Source organism: Triticum dicoccoides, chromosome 5B (genome assembly GCF_002162155.2).
Source record: "Triticum dicoccoides isolate Atlit2015 ecotype Zavitan chromosome 5B, WEW_v2.0, whole genome shotgun sequence".
Lineage (NCBI taxonomy): Eukaryota > Viridiplantae > Streptophyta > Magnoliopsida > Poales > Poaceae > Triticum > Triticum dicoccoides.
In genome coordinates this window covers 152,784,034-152,796,955 of record NC_041389.1, presented here as the reverse complement: position 1 = coordinate 152,796,955, position 12,922 = coordinate 152,784,034, and the positions used below count along the sequence as shown (strand labels likewise).

General features: G+C 46.2%; 1 protein-coding gene across 1 annotated transcript; it reads left to right on the top strand.

Moving 5' to 3' along the window:
- The first annotated feature begins 7,746 nt into the window (after positions 1-7,746).
- Positions 7,747-8,820, top strand: LOC119307943 (CASP-like protein 2B1). Its single transcript, XM_037584043.1, has one exon. The coding sequence runs from the start codon at positions 7,825-7,827 to the stop codon at positions 8,398-8,400; it is 576 nt and encodes a 191-aa protein (XP_037439940.1). The 5' UTR covers positions 7,747-7,824; the 3' UTR covers positions 8,401-8,820.
- Positions 8,821-12,922: the final 4,102 nt, after the last annotated feature.

Here is a 12,922-nt window from a genome sequence, read left to right as displayed (position 1 = left end):
GTACTTATTGTATGTTTGTTTGTTTGTCTGCGATAGAATACCCGGAGTGCGTCGCCTATTACTTCGAGTCTCTAGGTTTCGCGGATCATCAGCAAGGCAAGTAACACTTTGATCATACCTTTTCTCATACCCAGTTTTTATGCATTAGATCAATCCTCAAACATTGCATGACTAGGATCTAATTAAATTATGGATGGGAAGTAGATGAGGTAGTACCTATTACCTGTTTTATTTTCAAACCCTTGGGAGTTACTTCTACGTTTGCTTATTATGCCATGCTAGTAGACGTTGATTGGGTGAGTGAATTTCCATGACAGATGTGAGTTTGTCAATTAATGATTTATTTAAGGTGGCAACTTAAACACACATCTGGGTGGATTGAGGCACCTGGTTTCTATCAGGACTTGCCTGTTTTTCTTCGGACCGTCACCCAGGCTCAAAGGGATCATGAGATTATTCAAACTAGAAACTTACGTGTGCAGCCACAAGCCATTATGGGCTCTGGCATAGTTGATTAAGTCGTGTGAACTCTTACGGGTGGACTAGCAGATGTAGGGGAAAGTAGGTGTACCGGTCTACCCTTATGTAAGGTGCTAGCACTTCCGAAAGACTATGTCTCGGTCATCCATTTCTCAAACATCATGTAGTGCGAGGAATCAAACGGAGGCGATCGAGTCTTGTGGGGAAAAGTGCGCAAACCTCTGCAGAGTGTATAAACTAATCATGGTTAGCCGTGTCCCCGCTTATGGACATTTTGAGTATCTAGAACTTGGATATCATATGAATCTCATCATGTTACCTCTAATTAATCTTGTTGGGTTTAATGAGTACTTTTAATTGGGATTGAGAATGCTGTCAACCATTCTCAATGTTTAACAACCACCATGATAGTTAAATAAATTTATTCCTTTGCAGTAGGGAAAAATTGGCTTTATGCAAAAACTGTAACCATAGAGCTCTCCACCAGCCAAATATGCATGTAGTATAGCTTATTCCATTGTTATTCTCTATGTGTTGCATTGCCAGCATATTCCATGTGCTGACCCGTTTTCGGGCTGCAACGTTTCATGTTGCAGACTTTTCAGACGACGAGTAAGGTGCTTTTAGGTCGTGGTTCTATACTCAGTGATGCCGTTGGAGTTGATGGACTCGCTTATCTTCCAAGTCTTCCGCTGTTATCGTATTTAGATGGCCTTAAGCCATATTTATTTCAATAAGTTCTCTCTTGAGACATTCGATGTAATAAGTGTGTGATTGCTACTCTGTTATAAATCCTCCAAGTACTGTGTGGTGTCAGCATTACCGATCCAGGGATGACACTGAGCACAGAGATCAGACTGTTTGAGGTCTGGTCGCTACAGGTAGACCCCGAGACCGCCGCCAATGCCACTGTGATCGACTACGTCACCGATGACCCTTCTTCCTTTTCAGCATAGCTTCAAGGCAAACACCCCCCCTTTTGAGCATACCGATATCGCCTACTCTATCTATCTTATGCTTGCATTAGAATCTGATGCTACTACTGTTATCCTATTTCTGCTGCATAGCCTGATCTTGTACCCTGCTATTGCTACATATATGTTTATCCTAAACTGCTTAGTATAGGCTGGTTAGAGACCCATTAGAGACCCCATGTTGACCCAACTGCCCCGCTGGATTATCAGAAGACCCGATCAGCGGGATAGAAGACCAGGCCCCGGCACCGCACATCACTTTCCCCTTAGTTGCTCGACACTACTGGATTACTATCGAGTGCCGAGGGTGATACCTCATCAGCACTTCTGATGTTAACCTGGTATGTTAGTTCATCGGTTATGGTCATCGAGGGCGATTCCTCCTTCTCCACTCCCGATAACGACACTCTCGTGCAACTCCACAAGAGTGGACCTCGAGGGTGATTCCTCCTTCGTTCACCTTGACGATAACATCAGGTGGAATTCCATCTAGGGTGATTCCTGAGGGTTCCCCTTGGTGTTAGACACATGGTTACTATGGTTACTATGACTTTACACTGAACCATGTTACTAAAGATGGGTTGGCCCCGAGGGGTACCCGCGCGAGCTTAATTGCGAGTGATGTGGAGAATAATTGACCTGGAAGGTACCCGAGAGGTGAATACGAGGCGTGGCCGGGCATTCTTAGCCCTTGCCGCAAGTCCTCGAGACGGGGCGACGGGGTCACATCTTTCGCGAGTCTCTGCTCGTGACCACACTACCAACACACTAACGGTTTGGATATTTGATCCGAGGGGCCTCTGGCCTGATAGCACTAACCATCACGTGGGCATAGTATGGGTGTTCTACGTCGTATGCATCAGCCGAAGCTTAATAGACGTCAGCGACTGAGCAGCGCGCGTCGGGTTGGACTGCGTAAGCACCTGCCTTTTAAGGACGTAGCTAGGTCTGCTCACCGGCCGCGTTCGCAATGTGCAGGAGTTCCCGGGCGATGGCCCAAGACCCCTGGGGGCATAGGTTTAGACCAGCGTGCTGACCTCTCTATTAAGCCTAGGTCGGGTTGTGGCGTATCATTTGGCCGAGGCCGGGCATGACCCAGGAAAGTGTGTCCGGCCGGAGTTAATCGAGCATGGTGGGTAAGTTGGTGCACCCCTGCAGGGAAGAAAACATCTATCGATAGCCTGTCCTACGGTAACGGACACTTGGAGTTGTATCCCGATCGATACAGCTAGAACTGGATACTTGAGATGAGAAATGGATAGTATGGCTCTGGGATTGCTTTCTCGCAGGGAGTCAAGGAAGGATCTCTGGGCGAGGTTGATGACACTACTACTACTTTACTTTATGCTAGTCTGCGCTCTTCTAATGCTGCAAGACCGCTGAAGATGCTGAAGATGCTAGTCTTCGATAGGACTAGGCTTTCCCCTCTATTCTGGCATTTCTGCAGCCCAGTCCACATATACAGCCTTCCTTTGATAATGTTGCATATGTAGTGTAGATCCTTGCTTGCTGAGTACTTCAGATGAGTACTCACGTTTGCTTTGCTTTCTTCCCCCGCCCCATATCCGTTTGATGCAACGAGATGACGGAGCCCCTGAGACCGCTGCCACCGCCGATGACTACTACTACCCCGAGGGTGCTTACTACCACGTGACGGACGCCGACGATCAGGAGTAGATAGGAGGCTCCCAGGGAGGAGGCCTTGCCTTTTCGATTGTTATTACTTTTGTGCTAGCCTTCTTAAGGCAGACCTGCTTAACTTATGTCTGTACTCAGATATTGTTGCTTCCGCTGACTCGTTTGTATTCGAGCTTATGTATTCAAGCCCTCGAGGCCCCTGGTTTGTAATATAAAGCTTGTATTATTTTAATTTGTGTCTAGAGTTGTGTTGTGATATCTTTCCGTGAGTCCCTGATCTTGACCGTACACATTTGCGTGTATGATTAGTGTACGATTGAATCGGGGGCGTCACAACAGCCGGCGGTGGCAGGAGATCCTGGAGATAGAGAACACCCCCCACATCGAGCACTAAGACGGCCGCTACCCGCCGATGTCGCGGCAAAACATCGACGAGAGTATGCCTTCTGGGAAGGGCGTACCTTCCCTGACGTCATGGCCGCGTGTTGCGTCCAAGTCGGCCTGCGCGAGGGCGACTGGGTTTCGCCGCCACAGGCCACGGCTCGATCCACGCCGATGGCCGCGCCCACTCTGGAGGAGGCGGCGCTGGTGCTAGCAGCAGTAACAGGGGCCTACATGTGCCCAAGCCAGAGCCAGCGACAGCGGGCCCCCTGTGCGTGCCCAAGATGGAGCCGGGGATGAGCTCACGCTGCCCCTATGCATGCCCAAGTCCGAGCCTGGAGCTCGTGCGACCCCCTACCCGTGCCCAAGCCCGAGCCTGGGACGAGCTCGCGCGCCCCCCTGCGCGTTCCCAAGCCGGAGCCAGGGACGTGCTCACGCTGCCCCCTATGCATTCCCAAGCCGGAGCCGGAGCCGCCGTTGCTGGCGGAGTACAGGGGGACGATGGCCAGCGAGCCGGCGACCCTGCAGACCTGCCGGGGCTACTCCTCGTGATGCGTGAATCGAAAAAGGGTCCACAACGCCACCCCATGACCCGATGGACTCATCGGGGCTGCGACAAGCGGTCGTCGCCTGGGTGGCTGATGTCACCATCACCCCATGGACGACGACGATCAGTAGCTTTGTTTAGGGTTTATGTGTGTACAAATTATAAACTTTAAATGTATTTTGTGTTGTTTGAATGTCCAATTTGAATGTTTGTATCTATGCATGTTTGAATTTCCAATTTGTGCCCTGTTTGCTTGTGTGTGACTAGTGGTGAGCTAAATTTATGAAGATGCAAAAATAATTGGGTGTTTTCAATCGGACAGTGTCAATTTTCTGAAGGGTTTTTTCCAGACTTGTTGTATTGCAAGTTTAGTATTTTTCCTGGCTCGGTCCAAAGGCATTTGAGTTTTTGAGCCTTTTTTCTTTTTCTTTATTTTTTAAACTGGGTTCAAACTTCAAGTGTTGACCATTCATATAAAATGGTTTGGAATTGCTACTTGCCTTGTCCCAAGCCCATCCACCACCAATATTGTAGCATAAAATAATTTTCGAAAAATTTCAGGAGCAATCTACATCACATTTGTAGTGCAAATTTGGGCCTTTTTGATAATTCAATGAAATTCAACTAAATGCATGCAATATAGCAATATTACTCTAAAATTGCTGAAACCTGGTCAGCGCCCATCCAATGTCGCCCACTTTTGATGAAAAATGAAATGGAACAAATTTCAAAATTATTTGAGGCACTTCCTTCACAAACAAAAGTCATTTCAAGGCTTGGAAAATGGAAAAAAAATATTTGTATTACAAAATAATTGCAAATTCCTATGAAACATTTCCCACTACGGTTACACCAATAGTTGTGCCGAATTTGCACATGTTATCATGAATTTTCCCAGGTATGTGGCCATTTCCATGTGTATATGCCTTCAAATCGACACAAGTCCATTGTAGACAGGCCATTTTATGAAGGGTTTTTTCAGACTTGCTGTATTGCAAGTTTAGTATTTTTCCCCACAAACACATAAGATGGCTCAGTACAAAGGCATTTGAATTTTTGAGCCTTTTTTCATTTTATTTGTGTTTTTCAAACTGGGGTCAAACTTGCAGTGTTGACCATTCATACAAAATGGTTTGGAATTGCTACGTGTCTTGTCCCAATTTCATTCACCACCAATATTGTAGCATAAAATGATTTTTCAAAAATTTCAGGAGCAATCTACATCACACTTGTAGTGCAAATTTCGGCCTTTTCTGATAATTCAATGAAATTCAATTAAATGCATGGAATATAACAATACTACTCTGATATTACTGAAACCTAGTCAGTGCCCATCCAATGTGGCCTGCTTTTCATGAAAAATGAAATTGAACAAATTTCAAAATTATTTAAGGCACTTCCTTCACAAACAAAAGTCATTTCAAGTGCTTGGAAAATGGAAAATTATTTTTTATTACAAAATTATTGCAAATTCCTATGAAACATTGTCCACTATGGTTACACCAATAGTTGTGCCAAATTTGGGCATGCTATCATAGATTTTGTCAGGTATGTGGCCATTTCCATGTGCATATGCCTTCAAGTCCACACAAGTCCATTGTAGATAGGCCATTTTTGTGAAGGTTTTTTCCAGACTTGTTGTATTGAAAGTTTAATATTTTTCCCACAAACTAGTGCACATAAGATGACTTAGTCCAAAGGCATTTGAATTTTTTATCCTTCTTTCATTTTCTTTGTTTTTTTTGAAACTCGGGTCAAACTTGCAGTGTTGACCATTCATACAAAATGGTTTGGAATTTCTACTTGCCATATCCCAAGCTCATGCACCACCAGTATTGTAGCATAAAATGATTTTTCAGAAATTTCAGGAGCAGTCCATATCACACTTGTAGTGCAAATTTGGGTGTTTCCTGACAATTCAATGAAATTCAACTAAATGCATGGAATATAGCAATATTACTCTGAAACTGATGAAACCTGGTCAGCGCCCATCCAACGTGGCCTGCTTTTGATGAAAAATGTAATGGAGCAAATTTCAAAATTATTTGAGGCACTTCCTTCACAAACAAAAGTCATTTCAGGCGCTTGGAAAATGGAAAAAATATTTTTATTACAAAATAATTGCAAATTCCTATGAAACATTGTCCACTATGGTTACACCAATAGTTGTGCCTTGGGCATGTTATCATGGATTTTTCCACGTATGTGGCCATCCCACACAAGTCCATTGTAGATAGGCCATTTTGTGAAGTTTTTTTTTCAGACTTGTTGTATTGCAAGTTCAGTAATTTTTCCACAAACGAGTGCACATAAGATGGCTCAGTCCAAAGGCATTTGATTTTTTGATCCTTTTTTCATTTTCTTTGTTTTCTTTTCAAACTGGGGTCAAACTTGCAGTGTTGACCCCAGTTTGATTGACTAAAGTGCATCCGCCACACCAAATGGCTTGAACAAAACTATTAGCACCCCGATGGTATATTACATATAGTGAGTAAACGATTGGTTTATGCCTCGCTTTGTTTAGTGCATAAAATGGTGAGGACTGTTTTAAAAATCACGTACACATACTTAGTCGGTTGGCTCTTGCGCCTCTCTTTGAGCATGTGGTCTCTGGTTTGAGTACTTTTCCTGGCTTAATAAGCCACCTCTTTTTTTCGGCTGGCGCAACCGCTGACATAGGTATCCCACAAGCCAGAATTGCGCCCAACACCTATGCCCGTGAAGCCACTGACAGAGGTATCCCACGCGCCAGTAACTGCAGCCACCACCTACGACCGCGCAGCCGCTGACAGAGGTGTCCCATAAGTCAGAATATGCGCCCAGCATCTATGACCGTGCAACCGCTTACAGAGGTGTCCCATAAGTCGGACTATGCGCCCACCATCTACGAGCGCGCAGCCACTGACAGAGGTGTCCCACAAATCAGTATATGCGCCCACCATCTACGGGCGGGCAGCCGCTGACAGGGGTGTCCCACGAGTCAGAAACCACGTCCAGTAACGGTCAAAGCCTTTGACCCGACGCCAAACCCCGTTTGGGCTCGGGCAAGGGTGGGCCGCACAGTGGAGGGGGAAAGTGAGGACTGGCTTAGTGCGCGGGCAAAACTGAGGAGGACTAAGCGAAGAGGGACACAGAAATAGAAATCCCATTTATTTAAGTTAAATTAAGCTTGCACATTATCAACTATCAACTCGCTTACCATTGTCTTCTTTTCTTTTATATAAGAAATATAATGCAGTCACAGACATGGGCTTCACGACGGCACGCGGTGCCTCCGCCTGGTTGTAACTATGAAAACCGATTCCCCTAAAAAAACTAAGAAAACCGATTAAGAATTTCTGTTTCTTTGCCTACACCTGGAGTTTCTATTTCTTTGCCTACACCGCTACACGTGAGTCGTGACGCAAAGCTTAACGGCGCGCGTGGTCACTGTGACTACTAGTTTGGTCATCTAATTTCTGAGTGAGCTTAAAAACCACCACCAGTTTATCAAAAAGTGGGAACCTATATACGTGTCCCCAGAGTTTGTTGGGGTGGTATGTGAACCCATATCGGCAAAGTTGGTCTTGGCATGCACACCTGAAAGACGACGCACTTGCTGCTCGGAAAGCACTCCAGCAATGATGGCAGTAATAAGTAGCCGGAGGAAATCTAGCGCCACGGAGGATCCCACATTCCCACTACCTGTTCAGTGGAACTCTTCCCCTATAAAATGGCCATGGAGAAGAACTTCGTGGAGCCAGCACTCATCTCAAGTCTCAACGACAACGAGCCTCCACACGCGCACTTCTAGACGTGGGTGTCATGGCGGGTCCGGCGGAGAGGAAGATGAAGGTGTGGGAGCTGGTGCTGCGGTGCCTCGTCGGCGGCTTCGGCGCGGTGGCGGCGGCGCTGGTGGTCACCGACAGCCAGACCAGGACCTTCTTCTCCATCGAGCGGAGGGCCAAGTACACCGACATGAAGGCTCTGGTGCTCCTGGTGGCCGCCAACGGCGCTGCCGTCGTGTACAGTCTACTGCAGGCGGCGCGCTGTGCCGTGGCGATGGCGAGGGGAGGCGGCGCGCTGGTCATGAGCAGAAGGGTGCTCGCCTGGTCGGTCTTCTCCGGCGACCAGCTGCTGGCGTACGCGATGCTGGCCGCGACGGCGGCGGCGCTGCAGTCGTCGCTGCTCGGGAAGCTCGGGCAGCCGGAGCTGCAGTGGATGGGGATCTGCGGCCTCTACGGCGCCTTCTGTAGGCAGGTCGGCGCGGGCATCGCGTGCGCCGTCGTCGCCGGACTCGCCGCCGTGCTCCTCGCATCCTTCTCCGCGTTCAACCTGTTCCGCCTCTACGGCGGCAACAAGGGGAGCAATAGTACTAGAAACGGCGCAACGTGGTACTAGGATAGAAAGTCAAGTCAGTGAAGATAAAATCGATCTCAGCTACTTCAGATTTCAGATTGTAGAGTGGATCGGTGAATCTTTTTTAACTTTTCTTGGTGTGACTCAACAAGCTGGACTGAAGACATCGATCCTAAAGCATTGCGGCTCCTATGTCAGGACTTCAGATCTTGGTGTTCTGCACCAAAATACGTAGTTCCCTTTCCAATTACAATCAAAATATGGTGTTGGCGTGAAGCTGGTGTATATGTGAAAGGGCCCCCTTTTGGTAGAGCACGCACTAGTGCACTACCGCAAGGCACGCGTGCTGGTAGTCCACTGACCCTTCGGGAAAAGAAGATCATGATGTAAATCGCAGCGAAAGGTTTAATACACAACGTTGTGTATCGTTTCATTGATAGGAAAAAAAGAGTTGCAGAGTTACATTGTTGCATGTCCAAACTACATACACTAGAAAGCGTAGAATGGGATGCCATGAGCAGGAAGAAGGGGATGCTCAGCCCGAAGAGAGCATGCTAGGCTACTAGCAGGATAAGGCTAAGTCCTTGATGACGCGAACCAGGTTAGTCAAGCTGGGTGTGAGGCCATCGAAGATATCAGCGTTTCGATGCTTCCAAATATTCCACGCAGTGAGATTGACGATCGACCTAAGGCCCTTACGAAGGGAGGCTGGTGAAGTATCCATAGTCGAGGAGAACCAGGCAAAAAACCTGTTGAACAAGTGGTGAGCCGGCACCAAGAGAGAACCTCAGGAGATGGTCAATCGTCTCCAGCTCTTGCGAGCAGAGGATGCAGATCAGGCCATGGGGGAGGCCATGACGGGCAAGTCGATCGGCGGTCAAGCAATGACTCTAGTTGGCAAGCCAGTGGAAGAATTTAACTCCAAGTGGTACCCGGTTCTTCCAAATAAGGCGCCAATTGGTGGTAATTATGCTGCCCGAGAAAAGAGCCTTGTAGCAGGAGCTCGCAGACTAAACTCCACTGTCCGTCACTTCCAACTGATCAAGTCAGGGTTCGTGATTAGCGCAACGGTCTGAATGAGGAGCCAAACCTCGAAGTACTCAACAAGGGTAGCAGGAGACAAGGCTCCATGGATGTCAGAGATCCAGGTTCTGCCTTGTAGCGCCTCATGCAAGGTCCGAGATCGGCGATGGCGGCGACGACACCTTATGGCAAGGTTGTGATTTCTGACAGAAATTTTCCATGGAGCCAATGGTCCGACCAAAAGCGGTAGCTGCGGCCATGGCCAAGACTCCAGATGGTGGGGGGGGGGGCAAAAGAATTGGTGAACCTCGAGGTCGCTTGGAGGCGGAGGGTGAGACAAAGGCCGAGAAGAGTCAATCGCTGCAACCAGAGCCAACGAACACGGAGGCGGATGCGATTGAGATGGAGATCATGCACTCCCAGCCCACCAAAATCCAGTGGGCGACACACACTTTGGACCAACTAACCAAGCAAGAGCCAGTGCTAGCGTCCTCCGGTTGTGCCAATGGAAAGCCCGGATGACTCGGATGACCTTTTTGAGGATAGGAGGAAAAATCAAGATCAACAGCAGGTTCAATTTCTACCTCATTGTTTTTGCTAGGTTCAGCATCAACATATCATGAACATTATCACTAGGTTCATGTTCATCACCTGATTGTGTTTCAGCATCAGAAACAGAAATATCATTGGGATTCTCAGGTGTGTCTGTAACAGGTTCACTAAAAGCATGCAAAGTCCTATCATTTTTCTTTTTCTTCTTTTTAGAAGAACTAGGTGCCTCTAAATTATTTCTCTGAGAATCTTGCTCGATTCTCTTAGGGTGGCCTTCAGGATACAAAGGTTCCTGAGTCATTCTACCAATTCTAGTAGCTACTCTAACAGCAAAGTCATTTTTATTATTTAATTCATCAAGCAAATCATTTTGAGCTTTAATTACTTGCTCATCTTGAGTGGCAACCATAGAAGCATATTTGCTAATGAGTTTAAGTTCACCTTTAATTCTAGCCATATAATCACTCAAGCGTCCTATCTCGAAAGCATTATTCTTTAGTTCTCTACCAACATAAGCATTAAAACTTTCTTGTCTAGCCATAAAGTCATCAAATTCATCTAAGCATGGGCTATGAAATTTAGTAGAAGGAATTTCAACTTTATCATATCTATAGAGAGAATTTACCTTTATTACCTGTGTTGGGTTATCAAGACAATGTGTTTCTTCAACAGGTGGTATATTAAGACCATGTATTTTTTCAATAGGAGGTAAATTCTTAACATCTTCAGCTTTTATACCTTTTTCTTTCATTGATTTCTTTGCCTCTTGCATATCTTCAGGAATGAGAAATAGAACACCTCTCTTCTTAGGAGTGGGTTTAGGAATAGGCTCGGCAGTTGGCTCAATTGGTTCAGGAATTGCCTCAAGAATTGGCTCAGGAAGAGTCCAATTATTTTCATTAGTCAACATATTATTCAATAGTAATTCAGCTTCGTCGACTGTTCTTTCCCTGAAAACACAACCATCACAACTATCCAAGTAGTCCTTGGAAGCATCGGTTAGTCCATTATAAAAGATATCAAGTATTTCATTTTTCTTAAGAGGGTGATCCGGCAAAGCATTTTTCTTAAGAGGGTGCACTTAGTTCACCAGACCTTGCTGTTTTGCGTCGAGCATTACATGACGACAACACTTATAGCTTGGGAGCTATTGTGCCTCGTCGCCTCCATCTTTATAAATCCCAGGGTAAAATACATGGTGGGATTTTTGCCACTCGTTTGACGGCTCACTTCGAGGTTGAGATACACTCCCATGATTTCCCCTGGGCCAAGGTTTACCTAAACCAGACAGTGATAATCCACAAGTGTAGGGGATCGCAACAACTTTCGAGGGTAGAGTATTCAACCCAAATTTATTGATTCGACACAAGGGGAGCCAAAGAATATTCTTAAGTAATAGCAGTTGAGTTGTCAATTCAACCACACCTGGATAACTTAGTATCTGCAGCAAAGTATTTAGTAGCAAAGTAGTATGATAGTAATGGTAACAGTGGCAAAAGTAAATATAGCAGTTTTGTAGTAGTTGTAACAATAGCAACCGAAAAGTAAATAAGCGAAGCACAATATCTGAAAAGCTCGTAGGCATTGGATCAGTGATGGATAATTATGTCGGGTGAGATTCCTCATGTAATAGCTATAACACAGGGTGACACAGAACTAGCTCCAATTCATCAATGTAATGTAGGCATGTATTCCGAATATAGTCATACGTGCTTATGGAAAAGAACTTGCATGACATCTTTTGTCCTACCCTCCCGTGGCAGCAGGGTCCTAGTGGAAACTAAGGGATATTAAGGCCTACTTTTAATAGAGAACCGAAACAAAGCATTAGCACATAGTGAATACATGAACTCCTCAAACTATGGTCATCACCGAGAAGTATCCCGATTATTGTCACTTCGGGGTTGTCGAATCATAACACATAATAGGTGACTATAGACTTGCAAGATAGGATCAAGAACACACATATATTCATGAAAACATAATAGGTTCAGATCTGAAATCATGGCACTCGGGCCCTAGTGACAAGCCTTAAGCATAGCAAAGTCATAGCAACATCAATCTCAGAACATAGTGGATACTAGGGATCAAACCCTAACAAAACTAACTTGATTACATGGTAAATCTCATCCAACCCATGACCGTCCAGCAAGCCTACGATGAAATTACTCATGCACGGCGGTGAGCATCATGAAATTGGTGATGGAGGATGGTTGATGATGACAACGGCGACGAATTCCCCTCTTCGGAGCCCCGAAAGGACTCCAGATCAGCCCTCCCGAAAGAGATTAGGGCTTGGCGGCGGCTCCGTATCGTAAAACGCGATGAAACTTTCTCTCTGATTTTTTCTTCGTGAAACGGAATATATGGAGTTGGAGTTGAGGTCGGTGGAGCCTTAGGGGGCCCACGAGACAGGGGGCGTGCCCAGGGGGGTGGGCGCGCCCCCCACCCTCGTGGACAGGGTGTGGTCCCCCTGGTCTTGATTCTTTCACCAGTATTTTTTATATTTTCCAAAACTTATCTTCGTGGATTTTCAGGTCATTCCGAGAACTTTTGTTTTCTACACATAAAATAACATCATGGCAGTTCTGCTGAAAACGCGCCAGTCCGGGTTAGTTTCATTCAAATCATGCAAGTTAGAGTTCAAAACAAGGGCAAAAGTGTTTGGAAAAGTAGATACGTTGGAGACGTATCAGGCAGCCATGTATCACCATCGCTTTCTTGCACATGATAATCCTAACATTGGCATTCCTTATAACTTGGTCTATAGCATTGACACTTGTGGTGTTATCCCCTTGCATGCACCTGCTTTGTTTGATTCTGTTGCCAGGGGCGGATACCGGATTATGCCTGCAGACATCCTCGCCTACTGGAACGCACATGCTACTTCAGAGGCTGCACAGGCACCTCAGCAGTGGGATGAGTGGATGCCCGCTCCTCGGGATCCCTACTACCCTCCACGCTACTGACCTATTACCAACTTAGGCCA

Bases quoted from the DNA above. Each gene is read 5' to 3' on its own strand.
- LOC119307943 (XM_037584043.1), top strand. From the start codon at position 7,825: ATGGCGGGTCCGGCGGAGAGGAAGATGAAGGTGTGGGAGCTGGTGCTG.